At 45.0% G+C, this 27,685-nt stretch overlaps 1 protein-coding gene across 3 annotated transcripts in view; it reads left to right on the top strand.

The window, feature by feature from the left end:
- FOXJ3 (forkhead box J3) overlaps positions 1 to 27,685 on the top strand; it is an 886,133-nt gene that overhangs the window by 846,375 nt on the left and 12,073 nt on the right. For all 3 annotated transcript variants that reach the window (XM_063942940.1, XM_063942939.1, XM_063942941.1), the window contains exons 10-12: positions 4,306 to 4,395; positions 6,769 to 6,960; positions 15,054 to 15,158. In XM_063942940.1, the coding sequence (XP_063799010.1) occupies positions 4,306 to 4,395; positions 6,769 to 6,960; positions 15,054 to 15,158 (387 nt within the window). The remainder of the gene's footprint in view (positions 1 to 4,305; positions 4,396 to 6,768; positions 6,961 to 15,053; positions 15,159 to 27,685) is intronic.

The raw sequence follows: 27,685 nt of genomic DNA, 5'->3' as shown, positions 1-27,685 counted from the left end.
GTGTGTGATGATGCGTGGGTTTCCCCCGATAACAATTTCTAAAATGTTATTGGCATTATATCCTTTCCCGCCAGAGGTTAGGGTGCGTTGGGAAACACCCCCTAGGGTGGATAAAGCGCTCACACGCTTGTAAGGGCTCTATCCTCTCCTGAGATGGCCGCCCTTAAGGATCCTGCTGATAGAAAGCAGGAGGGTATCCTAAAATGTATTTACACACATACTGGTGTTATACTGCGACCAGCAATCGCCTCAGCCTGGATGTGCAGTGCTGGGTTGGCGTGGTCGGATTCCCTGACTGAAAATATTGATACCCTAGATAGGGACAGTATATTTTTGCCTATAGAGCACTTGAAAGATGCATTTCTATATATGCGTGATGCACAGCGGAATATTTGCCGACTGGCATCAAGTCTAAGTGCGTTGTCCATTTCTACCAGTAGAGGGTTATGGACACGTCAGTGGTCAGGTGATGCGTATTCCAAACGGCATTTGGAAGTATTGCCTTATTAAGGGGAGGAGTTATTTGGGGTCGGTCTTTCAGACCTGGTGGCCACGGCAACAGCTGGGAAATCCACGTTTGTACCCCAGGTCGCCTCTCAACATGAGAAGACGCCGTATTATCAGGCGCAGTCTTTTCGTGGATAAGCGGGCAAAAGGTTCCTCATTTCTGCCCCGTGACAGAAGAGGAAAAAGGCTGCAGAAATCAGCCAGTTCCCAGGAACAGAAACCCTCTCCCGCCTCTGCCAAGCCCTCAGTATACGCTGGGGCTTTACAAGCAGAATCAGGCACGGTGGGGGGGCCCGTCTCAATGAATTTCAGCGCGCAGTGGGCTCACTCGCAAGTAGACCCCTGGATCCTTCAGGTGATATCTCAGGGGTACAAATTAGAATTCGAGACGTCTCCCCCTCGCCGTTTCCTAATGTCGGCTTTACCGATGTCTCCTCCTGACAGGGAGACGGTTTTGGAAGCCATTCACAAGCTGTATTCCCAGCAGGTGATAATCAATATACCCCTCCTGCAACAGGGAACGGGGTATTATTCCACACTGTTGTGGTACCGAAGCCGGACGGCTCGGTGAGACCGATTCTAAATCTAAAATCTTTGAACACTTACATACAGAGGTTCAAATTCAAGATTGAGTCACTCAGAGCAGTGATTGCGAACCTGGAAGAAGGGGACTACATGATGTCTCGGGACATCAAGGATGCTTACCTTCATGTCAAAATTTACCCTTCTCACCAAGGGTACCTCAGGTTCATGGTACAGAACTGTCACTATCAGTTCAGACGCTGCCGTATGGATGGTCCACGGCACCCCGGGTCTTTACCAAGGTAATGGCCGAAATGATGATATTCCTTCAAAGGAAGGGAATTTTAGTTATCCCTTACTTGGACAATTCCCTGATAAGGGTAAGATCCAGGGAACAGTTGGAGGTCGGTGTAGCACTATCTCAGGTAGTGTTGCTGCAGCACGGTTGGATTCTCAATATTCCAAAATCGCAGCTGGTTCCGACGACTTGTCTTCTGTTCCTAGGGATGATCCTGGACACAGTCCAGAAAAAGGTGTTTCTCCCGGAGGAGAAAGCCAGGGAGTTATCCGAGCTAGTCAGGAACCTCCTAAAACCGAGCCAAGTCTCAGTGCATCAATGCACAAGGGTTCTGGGTAAAATGGTGGCTTCCTACGAAGCAATCCCATTCGGCAGATTCCACGCAAGAACTTTCCAGTGGGACCTGCTGGACAAATGGTCCGGGTCGCATCTTCAGATGCATCAGCGGATAACCCTGTCACCAAGGACAAGGGTGTCCCTCCTGTGGTGGTTGCAGAGTGCTCATCTTCTAGAGGGCCGCAGATTCGGCATTCAGGACTGGGTCCTGGTAACCACGGATGCCAGCCTGCGAGGCTGGGGAGCAGTCACACAGGGAAGGAATATCCAGGACTTATGGTCAAGCCTGGAGACATCACTTCACATAAATATCCTGAAGCTAAGGGACATTTACAATGCTCTAAGCTTAGCAAGACCTCTGCTTCAAGGTCAGCCGGTGTTGATCCAGTCGGACAACATCACGGCAGTCACCCACGTAAACAGACAGGGTGGCACAAGAAGCAGGAGGGCAATGGCAGAAGCTGCAAGGATTCTTCGCTGGGCGGAAAATCATGGGATAGCACTGTCAGCAGTATTCATTCCGGGAGTGGACAACTGGGAAGCAGACTTCCTCAGCACGACCTCCACCCGGGAGAGGGGGGACTTCACCCAGAAGTCTTCCACATGATTATAAACCGTTGGGAAAAACTCGACAGGTATTGCGCCAGGTCCAGGGACCCTCAGGCAATAGCTGTAGACGCTCTGGTAACACCGTGGGTGTACCAGTCAGGGTATGTGTTCCCTCCTCTGCCTCTCATACCCAAGGTACTGAGATTGATAAGATGGTGAGGAGTAAGCACTATATTCGTGGCTCCGGATTGGCCAAGAAGGACTTGGTAACCGGAACTTCAAGAGATGCTCACGGAGGATCCGTGGCCTCTACCTCTAAGAAGGGACCTGCTCCAGCAAGGACCCTGTCTGTTCCAAAACTTACCGCGGCTGCGTTTGACGGCATGGCGGTTGAACGCCGGATCCTGAAGGAAAAAGGGCATTCCGGATGAAGTCATCCCTATCCTGATCAAAGCCAGGAAGGATGTAACCGCAAAAACATTATCACCGCAATTGGCGAAAATATGTTGCGTGTTGCGAGGCCAGTAAGGCCCGACGGTGGAAATTCAACTGGGTCGATTCCTACATTTCCTGCAAACAGGAGTGTCTATGGGCCCGAAATTGGGCTCCATTAAGGTTCAAATTTCGGCCCTGTCAATTTTTCTTCCAAAAAGAACTAGCTTCAGTCCCTGAAGTTCAGACGTTTGTAAAAGGGGTACTGCATATACAGCCTCCTTTTGTGCCTCCAGTGGCACTTTGGGATCTCAATGTAGTTTTGGGTTCCAAAAGTCACATTGGTTTGAACCACTTAAATCTGTGGAGTTACAATATCTCACATGGAAAGTGGTCATGCTGTTGGCCCTGGCCTGGGCCAGGCGCGTGTCAGAATTGGCGGCTTTATCCTGAAAAAGCCCTTATCTGATGTTCCATTCGGACAGGGCGAAATTGAGGACTCGTCCTCAGTTTCTCCCTAAGGTGGTTTCAGCGTTTCACCTGAACCAACCTATTTGTGGTGCCTGCGGCTACTAGGGACTTGGAGGATTCCAAGTTGCTGGACGTAGTCAGGGCCCTGAAAATATATGTTTCCAGGACGGCTGGAGACAGAAAATCTGACTCGCTGTTTATCCTGTATGCACCCAACAAGCTGGGTGCTCCTGCTTCTAAGCAGACGATTGCTCGTTGTATTTGTAGTACAATTCAGCTTGCACATTCTGTGGCAGGCCTGCCACAGCCAAAATCTGTAAAAGCCCATTCCACACGGAAAGTGGGCTCATCTTGGGCGGCTGCCCGAGGGGTCTCGGCTTTACAACTTGCCGAGCTGCTACTTGGTCAGGGGCAAACACGTTTGCTAAATTCTACAAATTTGATACCCTGGCTGAGGAGGACCTGGAGTTCTCTCATTCGGTGCTGCAGAGTCATCCGCACTCTCCCGCCCGTTTGGGAGCTTTGGTATAATCCCCATGGTCCTTTCGGAGTCCCCAGCATCCACTAGGACGTTAGAGAAAATAAGAATTTACTTACCGATAATTCTATTTCTCATAGTCCGTAGTGGATGCTGGGCGCCCATCCCAAGTGCGGATTGTCTGCATTACTTGTACATAGTTATTGTTACAAAAATCGGGTTTTTTGTTGTTGTGAGCCATCTTTTCAGAGGCTCCTTCTGTTATCATGCTGTTAACTGGATTCAGATCACAAGTTGTACGGTGTGATTGGTGTGGCTGGTAAGAGTCTTACCCGGGATTCAAGATCCTTCCTTATTGTGTACGCTCGTCCGGGCACAGTATCCTAACTGAGGCTTGGAGGAGGGTCATAGGGGGAGGAGCCAGTGCACACCAGATAGTCCTAAAGCTTTCTTTAGATGTGCCCAGTCTCCTGCGGAGCCGCTATTCCCCATGGTCCTTTCGGAGTCCCCAGCATCCACTACGGACTATGAGAAATAGAATTATCGGTAAGTAAATTCTTATTTTCTCTTAGACGTGAGAGCACATAAAATGCTTTGCTGCTTTTTTTATTTTTATTTACTTTATATATACAGAAGCTTTAGAAAGTTGGTTGATGAGATAAACTGATTGGCTGATGTATGACTGCGGTTAATAAGTTTGTCTTTTTTCCAGACTGGTACTCCACTCTAGACATGCTCAAAGAAAGCTGCCGTATTGCCAGCAGTGCCAACTGGTCTGATGTGGATCTCTCCCAGTTCCAGGGTATATTTATTGATACTGACTTTTTACATTTGATTTCATCTTTACATACATTTTTTATCTTGTCTCTGTCAAGAAGTTTTTTATGAAACATGCACATAAAAAAAAAAAATGAAATACTGAGGTGCCTTAATGATGTCATGGCTTCATAGTGCAGTATCCAGTTGTTAGGTCAACAGTAGTTAGCTCGACAATCAGTAGGTTGACCACTATTGGTCGACCGGCATTAGGTAGACATTTTAAAAAGGTTAACATGGCAATGGTCAACATGAGGTCTTTTTTTGTTTGTTTTTTCAATTTATTCATACTATGCCATCTACGTGGACTACGACTGGGAATAGTAAACTGTGTCGTGTGCAGCAAGGCACCTTACCAACATCTGCTCGCCATGCAAGGTGACACAGTACATTAATCAGGGTTCCTGGTCATGTTACGGAGAAAATAACACCAAAAACACAAAAAAAAACTCCTGTCTACCTTTTCATATGTCGACCTTATAATAATATCAACCTTTTTCCCATGTCGACCTTGTCCATGTCAACCAATATTGGCCGACCTATTGACTGTCGACCTTGTCCAGGTCAACTCATTGATCCAAAACCCATAGTACTTTCCCATGCATATTTGCTCAGCACACAAAATGGCTGCTACCAATGTAAACCTTAGAGATGTCCCTAGTGAAGTAAGATACATAATCATGAATATTGGCTAATTGCAATGTGAACATTAGTGATGTGCTTGGTTCTTAGTGAATTTTTAAGGTGCATTACCATGAATACTAGATTCAGCACACACAAAATGGTGGCCTCCAATGTGACCTTTAGTAATATCACGGACTTTGTTCAACACACAAAATGACCCCCCAGTGCACTTTACTATGATTCTCTTCTCAATTTGTATTCTAAACTAGGATACAATGTATTTTGCATTGATCTCTGCAATTGGGAAAAATTTCCAGAAATTTGCAGTGGTGGTTGCTGTTCTTTCTTTGAGATTTGGCAGACCATGAAGCATAGGACCTGACAGCTTAAATAAATCATACAGAAGCACAGAGTTTAAATCTGTATATGGAGCATGTGTATCACATATACATTTCTCCTCACTTCCACTGCTGATGTATGTTTGGCAAAAAAAACTCCACTTTCTCAATGTTGGCTCTGTACAATCTTTTGCTTCTCTTCCAAGGCTGGAATGTGCATGTAATCTAAAAGGAACAAAAGAAAGAAAATAAATTGCTGTGAAGAAATGTAGCTTGACATAAATTTATAGTACAGATCTGCAAATCAAGTCTAGTGTCACAGGAGCAGCCAAAACATGTTCTGTCACCGTGTTTTGAATGGGAGAGAATTATGAAATGTAATCAAGTGAAGGAGAAAAATAATTGCACCTGATCCTTGGGAACATCTGCACTTTATTTATTTTTTTTAATTAGGAGCCACCTCTGGGTGAGCCCAGTATTGAAGTGGGTGTCACCAGTATGTTCACAACAGCACCAAAGCCTTTGAGGAGATGAATGTACTTAGGCCCCCATTTATCAAGCCTTCAGGTCGGGATGTACTATTTGACGTAGCCGCCCATGGTCACGATGCTAAGCGCAGTTACCCCATCTAGTTGTGTTTGTGTGTAAGGAGCAGAATGGAGGCAGTGTGTAAAGGCCCATACACACTTGACGATAAAATGAACGATGTCGTTCATTTCAGCCCTCATCAACGACGTCGCTCATTATATCGTCAAGTGTGTATGCATCCGACGACCACCGATGCGCGGCCCCGTGGGACGTTAACGACCCTCGCTTATCTGTGGAGCATGTATGCTCAATTTCCACTATGGTCGTTACCGACCAGAGACGTCGTTGAATGTGTATGGTGTGAAAGACCAACGACCAAGCCACTGTTCACCAGCCCTGTTCCCAGCTCATTATTTTAATAAACTGTTCAGCTTGGATGCTTCAACGATGAATGGTCTTTGGTCTTTCATCTTTGGTCGTTGGTAGTGTGTATGCTCATGTCGTTTGCTCAGCTGTTCAAGGGAAGTTCAAGGGAAGTAGTTAACGACGGTCGTTAACGATGTGTGCATCGTCAAGTGTGTATGGGCCTTTAAGCAAACATGCTGGAAGTGTGAAAGTGGATAGAGCACATTTCCCCAACAAAACAAAAGAATAAACAATAATCGTTACAATTAATGATATATAATAATGAATATTCATATTATTATTATTATTATTTTTATTATTATTATAATAATAGTTACAACAATAATAAACTATAATGGTTACAATCCTGTAAACCAATGCTATATTCTTGTTTGTCACTTCTATAGTTCATATGTCCAATACCGGAAATGTTTTTTTGAACAAGAATTTTATTTCTTACTCAGGTTTGATGGAAAGTATGAGACAAGCAGATCTTAAGAATTGGTCACTCGATCAAGTTCAGCTTGCAGACCTGTGCTCCTCGCTCAGTGAGTTCTTCAATCACACTGGGTTTATCCATCCACAGAGCAATGTACAGTCACCTGTATGTCATGGGAACATGCATAATACCAAACCCACACAGCATCTCGGAACAGGTATTATGAATATGTGGGGGTTCTTGTGGGGTGGTGGAATAAATAATTATATATGACCAGTATTTGCGAAAGGAAATCCATAGCAGCTATAGATTCAGTCCAGGCTGAAGTACTGGATTAGCACTTAATAGGACAGTGTTATTTTGTGTTGCATACATGGAAATAATTGTCTGCTTTGGATATAGAATTACATAAAACATGCAGCCACACACATGGTAAGAAAGTATAGTTTTTTTAATGGCAGTATGGAGGCGGGAGAGTTAGAATTTTTAGTACATACATGTAGAGGAAATTGTTCTCTTTAATAGCAATACGCTAGGGTGGTGCTTCAGATGGGCTGTGGCTGGCACTTTCCCAGTGCTGAAACCACACTCCAAATTTGTATATATAATTTATTTATAACAATCGTTATATAATTCATGTAGGAAATTCTTAAAGATCTCACATCTGCTACCCCTGCCTTCCTCAACTAGCAAAAACCCAGTGCTTGGATTCCCATACATAGTAAAAAAAAAAATCTAAAACAATATTCCTTGACTCTAGTGTTAGTATTTAATGGCAAAGTATTGAGCCGTCATTGAGTGCAATTATCAAAAAATGTTATTTGCAGTGCAAATAATAATAATAAAAAATAACAAGTTTCAATAAATGGGCAGACAATTGCATTGACATAGTGAAGCTGGCCATACACAGTGGCATGACTAGATTGGCATATGTCTTGGGACCCACAAGATGAAGGGGGCTCACCCTGAAATCAGTCACTAAATACATTGTAGCTCAGTGTTTCACAGCCGCCGCTGCACTCTGGAGGCAGCAGCACTCAGCTTCTGCTTCCTGTGTAAGCCGCCTCCAGATAGCAGTGTGACTAGCCAATAGGAGTTTGGGGGCTGGCTTATACAGGAAGGAGAACTGAAGTTGGGTGATGCATCCCGAGCGCAGCCACAGCTGTGAATCAGCTCTGGAGGATGCCCACCTTGAGAGTTTGCAGGGGGCCTCCAAGCCGCTAGTAACGCCACTGGCCATACATGTTAAAACCTGATCTAAAGATTCTATAGTTGTTATTCAAATTGTAGGAACATTAAAGTGTGTGTAGTTTACATGACATCAGATAAGTGTAGTTCTGTGAGCGGATCAATAATATAAAAAAATATAGCAATGTTTTTCATCTCAACTGTCAAATTGAAGTTTGATACCAGAACCATAAAAACCTGATTGCAAACTATTATTTGTTTATAAATTTCATATATAAAGTTCATTCTGAAATGTGGAATGTTTGTGCATTTTTAGCCAGGCTTTGGTACCAAGTCTTAATATCCCCAAGGCTGGAGTTGTGCATTACTACCAAGTCTTGCGCTTGGATCAGTACAATACTCTCCTTGCTGACACTTCTGGATAAAAGTAGACAAGACCATCTGACAGATGTTTGGAATACATACTGGTCCACACTGGCAGGCCTTAGGCTCTGCCACAAGCTCCGAAGCATTTTTCCAAAAAATCCATTTGGTTGCATGGCAACCACATAACTTTTTGTGTATAAACAGATCCATCTGTCAAATGGATGGTAAGTCAGTAGATGGCATCCTCAGCACCTAAACGGGGTGCATGATGTTAAGTGTTCTTTTTATACTGCTGAAATATGGGAAGCTGCTGGGTTGGACACAACTAAGTACAGTATATTCAAACAATGGGCCTAATTCAGACCTGATAGCTGGGCAGCGATTTTCGCAGCCCTGCGATCAGATAGTCACCGCCCACTGGGGGAGTGTATTTTAGCTGTGCAAGTGTGCGAACACGTGTTGCAGAGCTGTACAAACTGATTTTGTGCAGTCTCTGCGCAGCCCAAGACTTACTTAGCCGCTGCGATCACTTCAGCCTGTCCAGGACCGGAATTGACGCCAGACACCCTCCCTTCCAATGCTTGGACACGCCTGTGTTTCTCTTACGTGCTAGAGGATGCTGGGGACTCCAAAAGGACCATGAGGTATAGACGGGATCCGCAGGAGACATGGGCACACTATAAGGCTTTGAATGGGTATGAAATGGCTCCTCCCTCTATGCCCCTCCTCCAGACCTCAGTTAGATTATGTGCCCAGAGAGACTGGACACACACTAGGGGAGCTCTCCTGAGTTTCTCTGAAAATACTTTCTGTTTTTTATTTTCAGGTAGACCTGCTGGCTACAGGCTCTCTGCTTCGTGGGAGTGAGGGGAGAGAAGTCAGACCTACTTCTTCTGAGTTAAAGGCTCAGCTTCTTAGGCTACTGGACACCATTAGCTCCAGAGGGTTCGATCACTTGGTGCGCCTAGCTGCTTGTTCCCGGAGCCGCGCCGTGATCCCCCTCACAGAAGCCAGAAGAAAGAAGCCGGGTGAGTATACAGAAGAAAGAAGACGTCAGTGACGGCAGAAGACTTCAGTAACGAGGTACAGCGCAGCGGTCGCGCTGCGCCCCATGCTCCCACACATACTTCCAACGGCACTCACAGGGTGCAGGGCGCAGGGGGGGCGCCCTGGGCAGCATGTTACTGAGGCTATAAAACTGGCAGAAAGACATATTATAAGTGCCTAGGCACTAAATATAAGCCTCCGCCAGTATAAATATTTGAAATTGGGCGGGACTACAGCGCGCCAGGAGGGGGCGTGGCTTAGCCCTCACAGCTTACCAGCACCATTTTCTCTCTTCACAGACATTGCAGAGACGCTGGCCCAGACCTCCACTCTCCTTATCAAGTACAGGGAGCAAAACGGGGGGGCACAGTAATTTGGTGCTATTTAAACAGCGCAGACATCATATATTATTTTTCAGTATTATATGGGTGCTGGGGTGTTAGCTGGTATACTCCCTCTGTGTTTTCTCTAACAGGCTTCCCTGGGGGTCTGTCCCCTTTAGCCAGTGTGAGTGTGTGTGTGTCGGTACGGTGTGTCGACATGTCTGAGGCTGAGTGCTCCTCCCCGGAGGAAGTTACTGGGGGCGCAGAGAAGGATTTGGGAGTGACTCTGTCAGCACCGCCGACTGCTGATTGGGTGAATATGTGGAGTACATTGAATGCAAATGTGGCATTATTGTCTAAAAGGCTGGATAAATCTGATTCTCAGACAAAAACGTGGATAAAATCCATGGAGGACGCCTTATTCCAGGTACAGGCCCCCTCAGGGTCACAAAAGCGTTCATTTACCCAAATAGCTGATACGGATACCGACACAGACTCTGACTCCAGTGTCGACTATAGTGAGGCCAGTTTACATCCAAAATTGGTTAAGAGTATTCAGTACATGATTGTGGCTATTAAAGATGTTTTACATATTTCTGAAGTACCTGCTGTGACTGATGCAAGGGTTTGTTTGTTTGTATAAGGGAAAGAAACCTGAGGTGATGTTTCCCCCCTCTCATGAACTGAACGCTCTTTGTGAAAAGGCTTGGGAATCGCCGGATAAAAGGTGGCAGATTCCCAAGAGAATTTTTATGGCATATCCTTTCCCCTCTGACGACAGGGAGAAGTGGGAGTCATCTCTCAATATGGACAAGGCTCTGTACCGGCTTTCCAAGAAGGTGGCGCTTCCGTCTCCCGACACTGCTGCCCTCAAGGATCCTGCGGATCGTAAGCAGGAAACGACATTAAAGGCCATTTATGTCACTACGGGTGCACTCCTCAGACCTGCCGTGGCGTCGGCTTGGGACACTGCAGCTTTACCTAAAGGATGCGGCGAGGGATATTGGCCTCTTGGGATCAAGGGCCAATGCCATGGCAGTCTCAGCCAGGAGAGTGCTGTGGATTCATCAATGGAATGCTGATGCCGACTCCAAGAAAGCTATGGAAGCTCTCCCTTATAAAGGTAGTGTCTTGTTTGGTGACGGCCTCGCTGACCTGGTGTCTACCGCTACAGCGGGTAAGTCATCTTTTCTTCCTTATGTTCCAGCACAACAGAAAAAGGCACCCCATTATCATATGCAGTCCTTTCGGCCTAATAAATACAAAAAAGGAAGAGGCTCGTCCTTCCTTGCTTCAAAAGGCAGAGGAAGGGGAAAAAGGTCGCCTGCTGTGTCAGGCTCCCAGGACCAAAAGTCCTCCCCGGCCTCTGCCAAGTCCACCGCATAACGCTGGGGCTCCCCTACGGGAGTCCGTGTTGGTGGGGGGCGCGTCTCCGACTCTTCAGTCAGGTCTGCTTTCACTCGGGCCTAGATCCTTGAGTGTTTGACGTAGTGTCCCAAGGGTACAAACTGGAGTTTCAGGAGGTGCCCCCCCACCGATTTTTCAAATCAGCCTTGCCAGTTTCTATCCCAGAAAGGGAAGTAGTGAGTGCTGTGATACAAAAGCTGTGTCTCCAGAGTGTCATTGTCCTGGTTCCCCCGTCCCAACGGGGAGAAGGGTTTTATTCAAGCCTCTTTGTTGTGCCAAAGCCGGACGGCTCGGTCAGACCGATCCTGAACTTAAAATCCCTCAATCTGTATCTAAAAACTTTCAAGTTCAAGATGGAATCTCTTCGAACAGTGATCTCCAGTCTAGAAGGGGGGGATTTTATGGCATCAGTCGACATAAAAGATGCCTACTTATACGTCCCGATATATCCTCCACATCAGGCTTTCCTGAGATTTGCGGTGCAGGATTATCATTACCAATTTCAGAAGTTGCCGTTTGGGCTTTCCACGGCCCCGAGGGTCTTCACCAAAGTGATGGCGGAAATTATGGTACTCCTACGCAAGCAGGGGTCACAATTATCCCGTACTTGGACGGTCTCCTGATAAAGGCGAGATCGAAGGAGCAGTTGCTAAGGAATGTGGAACTCTCCCTGACAGTTCTGCAACATCATGGTTGGATTCTAAATTTGCCAAAGTCTCAGTTGATTCCGACAACTCGGCTGCCTTTCTTGGGCATCATCCTGGACACGGAACTGCAGAGAGTGTTTCTTCCGGCGGAAAAAGCTCTGGAAATCCAATGCATGGTCAAGGAGATTCTGAAACCGGCAAGAGTGTCGATTCATCAATGCACTCGAGTGCTAGGGAAGATGGTTGTGGATTACGAAGCCATTCCGTTTGGCAGGTTTCATGCCAAGGTATTTCAGTGGGACCTGCTGGACAAATGGTCCGGGTCTCACCTGCACATTCACCGGAAAATAAGTCTATCTTCCAGGACTAGAATTTCTCTCTTGTGGTGGCTGCAAAGTTCTCACCTTCTGGAGGGACGCAGGTTCGGGATCTAGGATTGGGTCCTGCTGACCACGGATGCAAGTCTCCGAGGTTGGGGAGCAGTCACACAAGGAAGAAGTTTCCAGGGAAAATGGTCAAGCCAGGAAACTTGTCTCCACATAAACGTTCTGGAGTTAAGAGCCATTTACAGCGGCCTTCTGCAAGCGGAACACCTTCTTCGAGGTCTACCTGTCCTGATTCAGTCGGACAACGTAACAGCGGTGGCGTACGTAAACCGCCAGGGCGGAACAAGAGCAGAGCGGCGATGGCGGAGGCCGCAAGAGTTCTCCGCTGGGCGGAAAAACACGTGAGCGCTCTGTCAGCAGTCTTCCCTCCGGGCGTGGACAACTGGGAAGCAGACTTCCTCAGCAGACACGATCTCCATCCAGGAGAGTGGGCTCTTCATCAAGAGGTATTTACAGAAGTGACAAGGCGTTGGGGAATTCCTCAAATAGACATGATGGCGTCTCGCCTCAACAAGAAGCTTCCGAGGTATTGTTCCAAGTCAAGGGACCCCAAGCCAGTGCAGTGGACGCCCTAGTAACTCCGTGGGTGTTTCAGTCGGTATATGTGTTCCCTCCACTTCCTCTCATTCCAAATGTGTTGAGGATCATAAGACGAACAAGGGTTCCGGCAGTACTCGTCGTTCCAGGTTGGCCGCGGAGAGCCTGGTATCCGGATCTTCAGGAATTGCTCATAGAAGATCCTTGGCCGCTTCCTCTCAGAGAGGACCTGTTACTGCAGGGGCCATGCGTATTTCAAGACTTGCTGCGTTTGACGGCGTGGAGGTTGAACGCCAAATCCTAGCTCGAAAGGGTATTCCCGGGGAAGTCATCCCCACTCTCCTTAAGGCTAGAAAGGAGGTCACGGCGAAGCATTATCACCGTATTTGGAGAAAATATGTGTCGTGGTGTGAAGCAAAGAAAGCTCCTACGGAGGAGTTTCAGCTGGGTCATTTCCTCCATTTTTTGCAGGCAGGCGTGGATGCAGGCCTGAAATTGGGTTCCATCAAAGTGCATATTTCAGCTTTATCTATTTTCTTTCAAAAAGAATTGGCCGCCCTTCCTGAAGTTCAGACTTTCGTGAAGGGAGTGTTGCATATCAATCCTCCGTTTGTGCCACCCGTGGCACCGTGGTGTTACAATTTCTTATGTCTCACTGGTTTGAACCTTTGTGAAAGATTGAGTTGAAATTTCTCACTTGGAAAGTGGTCATGCTTTTGGCCTTGGCGTCCGCCAGACCGGTGTCGGAATTGGCGGATTTGTCTCACAACAGCCCATATTCGATTTTCCATGTGGATAGAGCGGAATTGAGGACTCATCAACAATTTCTGCCGAAGGTGGTGTCTTCGTTTCACATAAATCAACCTATTGTGGTACCTGTGGCTACGGATGCCGTGACGGTGCCAAAATCTCTCGATGTCGTAAGAGCTTTGAAAATTTATGTCACCAGAACGGCTCTTGTTAGGAAAACGGAGGCTCTGTTTGTCCTGTACGCTTCCAACAAGATTGGAAATCCTGCTTCCAAGCAGACTATTGCACGCTGGATTTGTAATACGATTCAGCACGCTCATTCTACGGCTGGGTTGCCGTTGCCGAAGTCAGTGAAGGCCCATTCTACCAGGAAGGTGGGCTCATCTTGGGCGGCTGCCTGAGGGGTCTCGGCACGTCAACTTTGCCGAGCAGCTACGTGGTCGGGTTCAAACACTTTTGCTAAGTTCTACAAGTTTGATACCCTGGCTGATGAGGACCTCATGTTTGCTCAATCGGTGCTGCAGTGTCGTCCGCACTCTCCCGCCCGGTCTGGAGCTTTGGTATAGACCCCATGGTCCTTTTGGAGTCCCCAGCATCCTCTAGGATGTAAGAGAAAATAGGATTTTAATACCTACCGGTAAATCCTTTTCTCCTAGTCCGTAGAGGATGCCGGGCGCCCATCCCAGTGCGGACTGTTACTTGCAGTTGTATTGTTAGTTGTTGTTTTCGGTTACACGAAGGTTGTGTATCGGTTATGTTCAGCTTGTTGCTGTTTTTCGTTCATACTGTTATCTGGTATTCCTGCTAATCCAGTTGTATGGTATGTTTGTGGTGTGAGCTGGTATGTATCGCACCCTTAGTGTAACAAAAAACCTTTTCCTCGAAATGTCCTGGGCACAGTTCCTATAACTGAAGTCTGGAGGAGGGGCACAGAGGAAGGAGCCAGTTCACACCCATTCAAAGTCTTATAGTGTGCCCATGTCTCCTACGGATCCCGTCTATACGCCATTGTCCTTTTGGAGTCCCCAGCATCCTCTACGGACTAGGAGAAAAGGATTTACCGGTAGGTATTAAAATCCTATTTTTTCCAGACACTCCCTGAAAACGGTCAGTTGCCACCCACAAACACCCTCTTCCTGTGAGTCACCTTGCAATCGCCCGTGGGATCGCTTTTTTCGCACCATCCCGTCGCTATGCAGCGATCCCCGTTGCTGCGGTCCATCGCGCCTGCACATTGTGGTGCATACGCAGTTCAGACCTGATCACAGGCTGTGAGAAAACGCAGCTTAGCTTTCAGGTTTGAATTACCCCCAATGTCGTGATTAAGACAGCCTTATTGACATTGCAGGGGATATTCGATTGTTTGAAAAGTCAGTCGGGTGTCTGTTTTTTCCTATCTAATAGGCAGGAAAAAACAGACACCCAACAGACTTTTCAAGCATGTGAATATATACTTTATCGGAGGTGTCCACTCATATCCATATGATTTATTTGGATGAGGATAAGGGAGCAGTAGTTACGTTCTTGAAAAGAAAATGCATAATTTTAATTTAAAATATCCTAAACATGTTTTATGCTGTAATATTAGCCATGTGAACCTACCTAAGAAGACACAGTACTAGAATCACTTTAATTTATTATATATTCTTTGTTGTACAGGAAATTTATATCTTGATTCAAGGCAAAACGTTCCATCTTCAATGATGGGGCCTCCGAGTTATTCTCATATACAACCTATGGGCACTACAGGATCTGGATTGTCAGGTATGTAGAGTTCATACAGACAGGCTGCCTGGTTCTGAGCTGTGCCTTTGGTAAGAACTATGGGGGTAATTCTGAGTTGATCACAGCAGCAAGTTTGTTAGCAATTGGGCAACAGATGTTTTTTAACAAATTATTTAAAAGTGTCTTAATGTGACACCAAAATTAACTTGCAGGCATTTTTCAGGGTACAGGCTGATTCCCTCATGTTTCCCTACACTTTTACTGCACAACCACTTTTTATAATTGAATTGTGTGGCTTGAAAGTTTGTGAACCCTTCAGAATTTTCTATATTTTTGCTGAAATTTGTCCTAAAATTAACTCAGATTTTCACAGAAATCGTAAAGGTAGATAAAAAGAATCAATCAAACAAATGACACAAAATAAAAATTAGAAGTGCTCATTTTATTTATTGAGGAAAATTATCCAATATCACATAACTGTGATTGGCAAAATTATGTGAACCTTTTAGGCTTAGCAGATATTTTGAAGGGATCTATCAAAGTCTGATGTTCACAACACATGAACACACGCCATGAACAAAGGAGATTTCTGAGGACTTTAGAAGGAGAGTTGTTGATGCTCATCTGCCTGGAAAAGGTTACAAAACCATCTCTAAAGAGTTTGGACTCCACCAATCAACAGTCAGACAGATTGTGTACAAATGGAGAAAATTCCAGACCATTATTACCCTTCCCAGAAGTGGTCGACCAAAAAAGATCACGTCAAGAGCAAGGCGTCTAATAGTTTGCAAGGTCACAAAGGAACCGAAGGTAACCTCTAAGCAACTGAAGGCCTTTCTAACATTAGCAAATATTAATGTTCATGAGTCCACCATCAGGACACTGAACAACAAATGGTATGCATGGCAGGATTGCAAGGAGAAAGCTGCTGCTCTCCAAAAAGAACATTGCTGCCTGTCTGCAGTTTGCTAAAGATCACCTGGACAAGCTAGATGGCTATTGGAACAATTTTTTGCGGACAGATGGGTCCAAAATAGAGCTTTATGATTTAAATGAGAAGCGTTATGTTTGAAGAAAGGAGAACACTACATTCCAGTATAAAAGCTTCATTTCATCTGTGACGGTGGTGGTGGTATCATGGTTTGTGCTTCACTTTGCTGCGTCTGGCCATGGACAACTTGCGTTCATTGATGGGACAATGAATTCTGAATTATACCAGAATATTCTAAAGGAAAACATCAGGATATCTGCCCATGAACTGCATCTCAAGAGAACGTGGGTTATGTAGCAAGATATCAACCCAAACCATACAAGTCATTTGACCAAAGAATGGCTAAAGAATAATACATTTACATTTTTGGAATGGTATGTCAGAGTCCTGACCTTAATCCAATCAAAATGTTGTAGAAGGACCTTTAGCATAAGGGTTGAAGCTGTTCTGTACGGGGGAATTGGGTAAAATTCCTTCAATCCAATGTTCAAGACTAATCAACATTCACCAGAAACCTTTACCTGCAGTTATTGCTGCACAAGGGGTCATACCAGATACGGAAAGCAAAGGTACACATACTTTTACCACTCACAGATATGAGATATTGGATAATTTTCCTCAATAAAAAATGAGCATGATTAATTTTTTTGTCTTGTTTGATTTGGTTCTCTTTATCTGGGGGAAGCCATTACCTCTGGGTTATACAGTATGTAGTGGGCTGTGGAGGCATGCACTAACTAGTTTAAAACTGGCTCCCACACCCTATAATAACCCCTTCTCCTCCAACAGTTCTTTAGTCTCTATTTTAGGTAGGTTTAGTTTCTTTTTGTTTTAAAATTTGGGTGCTTAGTCTCTGGAAACAGACGGCAAGCACAAACAGATTGGGCGTTAGATAGTAAGAAGGTTTGTTTGAACCCTTTATCCCACTCTAATGACGGTCTCTTGGAGAGTCACTAAACCGCAGGGGTCCCTGGGTCTCTCCCCTACTCCAGACACACATCTGAGAGGGCCGCAGGCAAGAAAGGTAAGAGATTTACTTTACAACAATTATCTCACGGCGCTAATAGTAACTTATTAAATAAAGTCTAAAATAAATACATTTATACTTTCAGCTGCTGAGTGTTATTATGCTTGTGTAGGAATAACTAACCGGGTCTCCAATCACATATGAGAACCAGTTGAACAAATATTGCAAGACACTCAGCGCTAATCAGATCTAGCAGGCTTAAGAAATTAGAGTGAATTCACATGTATATAATAAAAATATTTATTCAATGAATTAATCATGTATACCTTTAAATGATTATATATACACACTGACTACAAATAATTAAAAACTGTATGCATGCACAATTAACCATATAAATGAACCTAATTAAATCCTATTTCTAATAGCCGGCTATATAATCAACTTCCATATACAGGAGGATCAGATATTAGATATAGACCATGTCCACAGTCTCTCATGTGAAAAATATCCTCCTCACTGATATATTTGTAAATGACCACAGAAAGTTCACTTATCAATTAGGTAGAGACCATGTATTGAGATAAAAAGTTCATCAATTATTATTTAAAAAGTCTCAATAAACTCCTTGTGAATGACAACAGGCTCCAAATAGCCTAGGCAGGCTAACTGTAATGCGCTCACCCTCCATCTCAATTCAAAAGATGGATCCAGCTGGACACTCACTGTGTGCGCCGTGCGGGTGCGGCTCGGAGGCTCCGGACGTCTCAGACCTCCCGCATGTATTGTGCCGCTGCAGTCCCTAAGAATTTCGCTGGTGAAATACCGCTGGTATCCTGCGCTTGCACAGTGATAAACATGGATATCCAAGATGAATGGTACTGTCATCAATTGTTTCTCTAATGCGTTTCGCTCGTTCCTGGAGCTTCCTCAAAGAGTCAAGAAATTTACTGTTACTATTACTTACTACTCAGCAGGCTGTGTGTTGTGCAAGCATGCAGGATTTTTAGGGCCTATAGCCACACCACACTTGACATGTACAGGCTTGTCTGAGCTTGAGGGGAAAAGCCCGGACATGATCCCATGCATCTGAAATAAGTCACACCCCAATCAGCAGCAGCTGCTTGTAATCAGAGACAAGCTAGAAACACACACCAAACACGGGTCCTAATTCAGAGGCAATCGTTGCTACAACAGTGATCGCACTCTGAAGCCCTTTACATAGTGCACTCGCGCAGCCAGTGAGATGCGGTTGGGGGCGTGCCAACGGCGTTAGAACGCCCGAACAGCTAGGCTGCGCAGGCAGGGAGTTACTTGGAAGATGCTAAAGCATTGCTTCCGTGCAATGCATTTGCATCTGTTCGGTGGGGGGGCAAGGCCTGATATGCGTAGCGGACTAACCTTGTGCTGGGCGTCCCCCCGCATTTCAGAGAAACAAGATCATAGATGTACTGAATTTAGCACATCTACGATCAGATCTGGATCACCCCCACTGTTGGCGGTGGTTTGAGCGCTCCTGTGCCTGAGAAGCAGACATGCTGGGGGAGAGGCTGACCAGTAGCAGTACACCACGATTATTTATATTTGTTGTGCATATGTGTACACACCTGTGTTACTGCTCTTTTTTTGGAAGCAGTTTCAGAGAGAGAACAGCATGGCATGTGTTTTTTCTCACTACCTTAAGTATTGTTAGTGAGCAGGTGCAGGTGTTTGTTTAGTATATCTCTGCAAGATTTGGCCGTTTATACTGTATTTTTGGAAAACAAATATAGGTAGTTTCTGTATGGTTAGAGTTGTCTTTCTTTCTCTCTATCATGAAGAAACTACGCAAGGGTTCCAAAAAAAAAGGAAAAGTCACTTTTTAATACTAGTGCGAAATGTGAGAAAAACAATTGCCAAAAGGTGGTACGGACCCACGTTACCCGGAAGTTTCAGCTGAACAGTCAGGTATGCCTGATTGGGCCATGTCCATGGCAGATGCCATAGCAGAGACTAACTATAGTTTACACAGTTCTCAACCTCCTGTTTGTCTGATACCTCTATCGAGCAGAGATGGCAGTGTCTGGATAAAATTGTATCTACTGGGGCCACAGCTACTAAAAGTTGTATTGGGAGGATGATTCTCATTGTTTATCAGGAGTCTCTTGGTAGATGCGGTCCAGGACACACACCATCTTCAGGAGTCAGCTGTCCCAGTGTCTAGTACCAGTTTTTCTGCAGCAGGGTACACTGCTATTCCACAGGGAATAACATCGGGGTGTAGAGTTGGATCTTGATCCGAGACACCAACAGGCTAAAGCTTTGACTGTTCCCAGGATGCACTGCACCGCCTCCTCTATAGCTCCTTCCCTAGACACTGAAACTCAGTTTGTAAGTTGGTGCCTGCAGTGCAGGTCACTAACAGGTGGGGATGCTCTAAGCAGCCCTAAAAAGAGCGTTTTAAGAAGAAAGAAAACTTCAAGCTCCATCACCTCCCTCAGCGGCGCTGCATACTACCGCGCTCTGGTTGCCGGATACTTGCAGCGGAGGCGCTCCGGTCATCAAAGGCACACATACCGCCGCCGTTCTCCTGGATCGCGTGGCAGCACGTTAGGGAGGAGGTAAGAGGGTCCCCCAGGTGGGACCCGCCGAAATCACGATCCGGTTGCGGTCCCCGGAGATGGACCGCGCCGCTGGCGTGGACACTGGCTGTGCAGGGACCCCACTATATCCACCAGGGCAAGGAGAACAGGTCGAATTTACTAAAATCCATTTCATATAGGCTCCGTAGTACCTGGTGGTGAAGCCCAGCAGAGGGGATAAGGCGCTGACCTGTAGCCCCTCCCCCAGCCCCAGGCACCATCTACAGCAGATGTTCCCGACCTGGAGCTGCATCTCTCCCTCACTCCCTGTCAGCGTTTGGGCGTCATTACATAAGGTCCGGTCTTCGGAGCAAGGACAATGGATCCTCAGGCAGCGTTCGTGGAAGCACTAGCCATTCCATGGAACTTTCAGCTGCCATATGTGTTGCCTCCAGTGTCACTCCTGCCCAGGGTAATTCGGAAGTTCAAGCAAGAAGGAGGAATACTACTCCTAATCGCTCCAGCTTGGCCCAGATAGCATTGGTTCTCAGACCTGCAGGGACTCTTGATAGAGCTTCCTCTTCTACTTCCTCAATGCCTAGACCTCCTCATTCAGGGCCCCTGTGTCTACCAGGACGTGGCTCGACTGGCTTTGACGGCATGACCCTTGAAGCTTCCCTCCCGAGGACCAAAGGATTCTCTAAGGCGGTCATTCAAACTATGTTGAAGGCCCGTAAACCAGCTTCAGCTCGGATTTATTATAGGGTCTGGAATTCTTACTTCACCTGGTGTGCTGCTAAGAATTATGATGCTTACAAGTTCAGCACTGCCAAACTTTTGGCTTTTCTGCAACAAGGCCTGGACTTAGGCCTTCGTCTAGCATCCCTCAAGGTTCATATTTTTTTTTCATCCACTAGGGGTCACTGGAGTACTCTTGGGATATGGACGGTTCCACAGGAACTAGGCACTGAATAGTTAAACTTTGACTATACCTCCCCTCCATATCCCAGAGTACCTCAGTGTTTTTTCGGTGCTCACCGAGACTAGGCTTGTGGAACTTGATCCACAATTTCTGAATTTTTTGATTATTTTTTTTTTGGAATCCCTTTCCCCCTTCCAAGAAGGCGAGGGTCTGGGATAGTGAAAGTTGCTGAAGCAGCTGTGGGTGTCGGACCTCTCTAGAAAAGCTCCCTCACTACCACGTGCAGGACACCTGCAGTAATGGCTGACAGTGCTTATAGAGAAGCCCCGTCATTGCCCTCACCACAGGGTCCAGATATGTGTTCGGGGCGGTCAGCTCATGCTGCCGCCCCGCTGTGTGGATTACTGTGTGTGTATGTGCCGCCCGCAGCCGCCCGCCGCCGCTTCCAGCGCCGCTGTGTATGTGCCTCTCCCGCCGCTCGGAGCCACACCGGCCGCTCCACGGTTCTATGCGGCATGTTCACCTGCTCCGATGCGCTTCCGGAAGGCGCAGTGTCATAGCCCGGTCTCCGTGTACAGAGAGCGGTACACGGAGCACGGGGGAGAGGGGGAGACACACTTAAATAAATAGAGTGTGTATGAAGCCTAGCACAAGGCCAGCAGCGCTGCATAGAGGATTAAGCCTTTGTAACAGGATATATGTGCTTTAATGCATATAAAAGAAATATAAATCTGCAACATAGTTATAAGTTTGCACTTTTGTGATATTCTGTGAGCATGGGGACATATTAAACCATGCTTCCTGTTTTTCCTGTTTTCTTTTCCAGAATTCCTGATTACATCTCTCCACCATTGAAGGCGCAGGGGTGTTAGGGGGATTTTGGGATCAGGCATATTACTGGCACACTTGGCCAGAGATATAGAGACACCTTAGTGCTATTTACTGAGTCGCGCAGGTTGTTTGTCTTTGTATTTTGTTTTGTCTGTTTGCATAATGAGTAAAACACCAACAAAGTCCAAAAAGCAGTTTTACTGCCATGTCGGTAAGGGTGTATTACCTGATGGATTTACCACATGTAAAGTATGTTTTGTAAATTCAGAAACAAATACAATTTCTGCTCCGGTTTCAAATTTAATTTCAACCTCGGACCCACCATGGGCTATATTAGCAGATGTCTTAGCTGGATTGCAATTAGAGTTGGCCGCCTCTCAGCAGGAGCGAGAGGCGGCAAGATCTGAATCTAGGGTGAGACCGCTAGAACTACCAGAGGGGTCTCAGCCTTACCAAAGGTCCAGATCCTCTTTGACTAAGGGGGATAAGTTTCATTTTTCTTATAAACTACCGGTATCTGCTATGTTACTGTCTGATGATTCTTCGCCAGACCTCACTGTACAAGATGTGGGTGAGGAGGGCGAAGTAGACCAGCAGTCAGAGGGTGACAATTTTGACAGCCCGGGCATTGATAATCTCATCAGAGCGGTGCGTCAGTCTCTGAATTTTACAGAAACTGAGGAGCCTCTGACAAATGATGAGGTCGTTTTTACTAAAAGACAGAGAACTCCAATATGTTTCCCTGTTTCAGAATCTCTTAATAAAATGTTACTAGAAACAAGGAAGTCCGGGTAAACGGTTTTCTGTACCTCACAGATTTAGGTCTAGTTATCCGTTTCCAGAGTCTGTGACAGCTACATGGGAGAATCCGCCGTTGGTGGATTCATCTGTGTCGAAACTTACAAAGAAATTAACCATACCAGTACCAGCTGCAACTACACTCAAGGACCCTTCGGATCGTAGAATAGAGGTTATGCTGAAGTCAATGTATACAGCAGCAGGAGTGCTGCTGAGACCTGGGTTGAGTGGCATCTGGGTAACTAAGGCCCTAATGGTATGGATAACAGAACTCAGATCTGCCTTAACTGATGATCATCTTATACTTCTCGCTGATCAAATCTGGGAAGCGGCTGACTATTTATGTACAGCTTCTACTGACGTCTGTCAGCTTACTTCTCACCTTTCATCGTCGCTAGCAACTCGGCGGGCGCTCTGGCTACGTTCTTGGCGAGCGGAGACAGAGGTCAAAAAAAGGAATAGAAGCGTTATCTTACGAGGGCGAGAAGTTGGTTTCAAGGGAAAGGGAAGAATTGGACTTGATATGGCGCACTCTAACAAAATATACTTATTTAAAATATAACTTTTATTACTTTATTTTAAAAAGCCAGGTACTGTGAAATATTAAAAAATATAGAGACAAATGTGAGACAAGGTGTAACAAACAATGTTAAAACCCCACACACTCAAATTCCACTGTGCTGTGCAATGTCTTGTATGTATATTAAATTTATTCCAGGTTCTATGACCTTAATATATCAAACTACTGGTGCTGTCAGAATGTGATCTTAATCTTTAGTTGGATTAACAACTTGCTTAGACTTTACATCACTATTGTGTTATCTGTTGATTAATATTTGGTGCATTTCCTGTAACTGATCTGCTGGGTACCAAATGACCACCAATAATATCACCAGTCTATCTTCCGTATGTCCTCCTTAGAGGCTAATTCTTATATAACAACGTATATGTTATACCAAGTCCTTTAGTAGGACCTTCATATAGTGATTCCCACAAGACAAGGCTCCCCGCTCTCAGTCTCAGCTGTCAGCGCACTTATGTTCTTTTTTATGTATGAAAAGCTGACTGGTATGCTTAATTTCTACAGTCAGCGCTTTAAGCTTATTTACAGGCAAAGACCTGATTTTGCTTAGAATTGCACACTGCGCTCTCAGTCTTAGCTGTCAGCGCTCGGGAAAATTTTTCCCCCACAACCCGAATTTGAATATCCAGGTTCTAAGTGCTTAAGTATAATGGTCTATCTATAAGTGGGAGCCTGTCAGTCACTGTATGAGTTTTGAGCGAAATGCTCAAAGACTTCCTTAGTATTAAGAACTTCTAATAGCTTTATTGATTTGTGCTCTCAGTCTATGCTGTCAGCACTTCTGGTAACAACAGAGAAGATATTGTGTGACAAAATGGTGGTTCATGCACTTCAGAGGTGGCTATATTTGTCCTAAACAGATCAGTTTAATCATATCATTATATATCAGGAAAATACACTTTAATTTATATGTCACAATGTAATGTGTCGGTCTTGTCTGATATGTCTGTTCATGTAACAGCCTGCAACTGGATATAGTAGTTTTGTTTCTATAGCAGAAGTTTCCCAGAATATATCAGGAACACTAGTATCAATATATCCTAAAGATATTGGTTGATATCCACTTGATTGTCCTGATAACTTTCTATACCAGTATGTATTAAATCTGGGTGTTATTTATGACTTCCAAGATATTTTGCACTGTATAAATCTTATCTGGCATGAATGAGTCATAAGCTGCCCCAAGGTGGATACAATTACTGAGTATTGCAACAAATTGATACTGTTGTACTTAAACTGCTGTGCTGTGAATTTATCAGAGCACAGTAGCTGTGTTGTTACTTCAGATATCTATGAGTCATATGTTGCCTTAGAGTTGATACAATTACTAATCACTGTGGCACATTTCTATTAAGACACTTGAACTGTTTTACTATAAATCTTTATTTAAATATGGTGCCTCTATTATTGTTTTATAAGTTTTTAATATTTAACTAAAGAGACTCCATATGCTGTGCTATAAGCGTATTGAGTGCCCTTCCAGTGCTGGTCTGTCTTGTGCTGAATATAACGCTGTTGTATTTGCACACAAAAATACGCTTATAGCACAGCATATGGAGTCTCTTTAGTTAAATATTAAAAACTTATAAAACAATAATAGAGGCACCATATTTAAATAAAGATTTATAGTAAAACAGTTCAAGTGTCTTAATAGAAATGTGCCACAGTGATTAGTAATTGTATCAACTCTAAGGCAACATATGACTCATAGATATCTGAAGTAACAACACAGCTACTGTGCTCTGATAAATTCACAGCACAGCAGTTTAAGTACAACAGTATCAATTTGTTGCAATACTCAGTAATTGTATCCACCTTGGGGCAGCTTATGACTCATTCATGCCAGATAAGATTTATACAGTGCAAAATATCTTGGAAGTCATAAATAACACCCAGATTTAATACATACTGGTATAGAAAGTTATCAGGACAATCAAGTGGATATCAACCAATATCTTTAGGATATATTGATACTAGTGTTCCTGATATATTCTGGGAAACTTCTGCTATAGAAACAAAACTACTATATCCAGTTGCAGGCTGTTACATGAACAGACATATCAGACAAGACCGACACATTACATTGTGACATATAAATTAAAGTGTATTTTCCTGATATATAATGATATGATTAAACTGATCTGTTTAGGACAAATATAGCCACCTCTGAAGTGCATGAACCACCATTTTGTCACACAATATCTTCTCTGTTGTTACCAGAAGTGCTGACAGCATAGACTGAGAGCACAAATCAATAAAGCTATTAGAAGTTCTTAATACTAAGGAAGTCTTTGAGCATTTCGCTCAAAACTCATACAGTGACTGACAGGCTCCCACTTATAGATAGACCATTATACTTAAGCACTTAGAACCTGGATATTCAAATTCGGGTTGTGAGGGAAAAAATTTCCCGAGCGCTGACAGCTAAGACTGAGAGCGCAGTGTGCAATTCTAAGCAAAATCAGGTCTTTGCCTGTAAATAAGCTTAAAGCGCTGACTGTAGAAATTAAGCATACCAGTCAGCTTTTCATACATAAAAAAGAACATAAGTGCGCTGACAGCTGAGACTGAGAGCGGGGAGCCTTGTCTTGTGGGAATCACTATATGAAGGTCCTACTAAAGGACTTGGTATAACATATACGTTGTTATATAAGAATTAGCCTCTAAGGAGGACATACGGAAGATAGACTGGTGATATTATTGGTGGTCATTTGGTACCCAGCAGATCAGTTACAGGAAATGCACCAAATATTAATCAACAGATAACACAATAGTGATGTAAAGTCTAAGCAAGTTGTTAATCCAACTAAAGATTAAGATCACATTCTGACAGCACCAGTAGTTTGATATATTAAGGTCATAGAACCTGGAATAAATTTAATATACATACAAGACATTGCACAGCACAGTGGAATTTGAGTGTGTGGGCTTTTAACATTGTTTGTTACACCTTGTCTCACATTTGTCTCTATATTTTTTAATATTTCACAGTACCTGGCTTTTTAAAATAAAGTAATAATAAAAGTTATATTTTAAATAAGTATATTTTGTTAGAGTGCGCCATATCAAGTCCAATTCTTCCCTTTCCCTTGAAACCAGTTTCTTGTATTGGCAACAATACAATTTGTGGCAGCACCCCCCTAGCTTGACCAACTATTAGGCAATACATTATATGAAGGGGCATTCTATTTAGAAGTATATTAACTACAATACTAGTGCAGTAGTTTTCCCATTCCCCTTTCCCCACAATTAGAGGGCGAGAAGTTATTCGGTCTTGAATTGGACAAATGGATTTCTGGGGCCACGGGAGGAAAGTCGGTTTTCTTACCAACAGTACCTAGAAAAAGGTATTCTGGACCGGCGTTCAAATCCTTTACACCTCAGTCCTTTCGCGGGCGTGGCAGGGGAACGGCCACACCAGGTAGACGAGGGCGGGGACGTGGTTTCCAACGCACCAATACCACTCGTCAGGATACTAAAGTCACCGGTAAGCCAGTGGCATGACGGGCTCCCAGCCCATCTCGGATCTCCTATTGTGGGGCACGTCTTCAGTCATTCCAGTTGGCGTGGCTTCAGACGTCCACAGATGGGTGGATCCGCAATTTAGTTTTAACAGGTTACAAAATAGAGTTCGACTGTCTCCCGCCAATGCGGTTTTTCAGGACAGGACTGCCTCTGTCGGACGGCAAGAGGGCGATTCTGTAGACTGCCATTCAGTCTCTGCTGGACGCAGCAGTTTTGGTTCCGGTCCCTGTGCACCAACAGGGTCAGGGTTATTACTCCAGTCTGTTTCTGGTACCGAAGCCGGATGGCTCGGTCAGGCCAATTTTGAACTTAAAGGGCCTCAATCAGTACGTCACTTACTACAGATTCAAGATGGAATCTCTACGGTCAGTAATTGCAGGTCTAGAGCCACAGGAATTCATGACTGCGCTGGATCTTAAGGATGCGTACTTACACATTCCGATTTGGCCTCCTCATCAAAGGTTTTTGCGGTTTGCAATACGACAGAACCATTACCAGTTTCAGGCTCTACCGTTTGGCCTCTCGTCAGCGCCTCGGGTATTCACCAAGGTGATGTCTGTGATGATAGCTCATCTCAGATCCCTAGGAGTGATAATAGTTCCGTACTTGGACGACTTACTCATCAAAGCTCCGTCTCAACAAATCCTCCAACAGGCATTGCTGACATACAATGTACTGATTCACCACGGTTGGATTGTCAACTTCAAGAAATCGCATCTAGTTCCGTCTCAAAGACTTCAATTCCTAGGTATGGTTCTCGATACGGTAGATCAAAGAATTTACCTACCCGAACAGAAAGTACAGGTCATTCGTCATCTGGTACAATTAGTGCTCAAGCCACGCACGGTATCGGTTCATTTGTGCATTCGCCTTTTAGGCACAATGGTGGCGGCTTTCGAAGCGCTTCAGTTCGGAAGACTTCACTCACGTCCTTTTCAACTGGACGTGCTCGCACAGTGGTCGGGCTCGCATTTACAGATTCACCACAGGGTAAGGTTGTCTCCAAGGACCAGAGTGTCTCTACTCTGGTGGCTCAAAGTACAGAATCTAACCGCAGGGAAACGGTTCGGCGCCTGGAATTGGATAATTCTCACGGCAGACGCAAGTCTCAGAGGTTGGGGAGCTGTAGTTCAAAATTTTCAGCTCCAGGGCCTCTGGGCGGATCACAAAAGATTGCGGTCTATAAATGTCCTGGAACTCCGGGCAATTTACAATGCTTTGCGACAAGCAGTGCACTTGTTGCAGGCTCAAGCTGTTCAGGTGCAGTCAGACAATGCGACGGCGGTCGCATACATCAACAAACAAGGCGGAACGAGAAGCCGCATGGCAATGCGGGAAGTAGCTCGAATCCTCAATTGGGCCGAATATCACCAAGTGATATTGTCAGC

Source organism: Pseudophryne corroboree, chromosome 10 (genome assembly GCF_028390025.1).
Source record: "Pseudophryne corroboree isolate aPseCor3 chromosome 10, aPseCor3.hap2, whole genome shotgun sequence".
Lineage (NCBI taxonomy): Eukaryota > Metazoa > Chordata > Amphibia > Anura > Myobatrachidae > Pseudophryne > Pseudophryne corroboree.
Note: the sequence above shows the minus strand (reverse complement) of the source record. Positions and strands in the feature narration are given on the sequence as shown.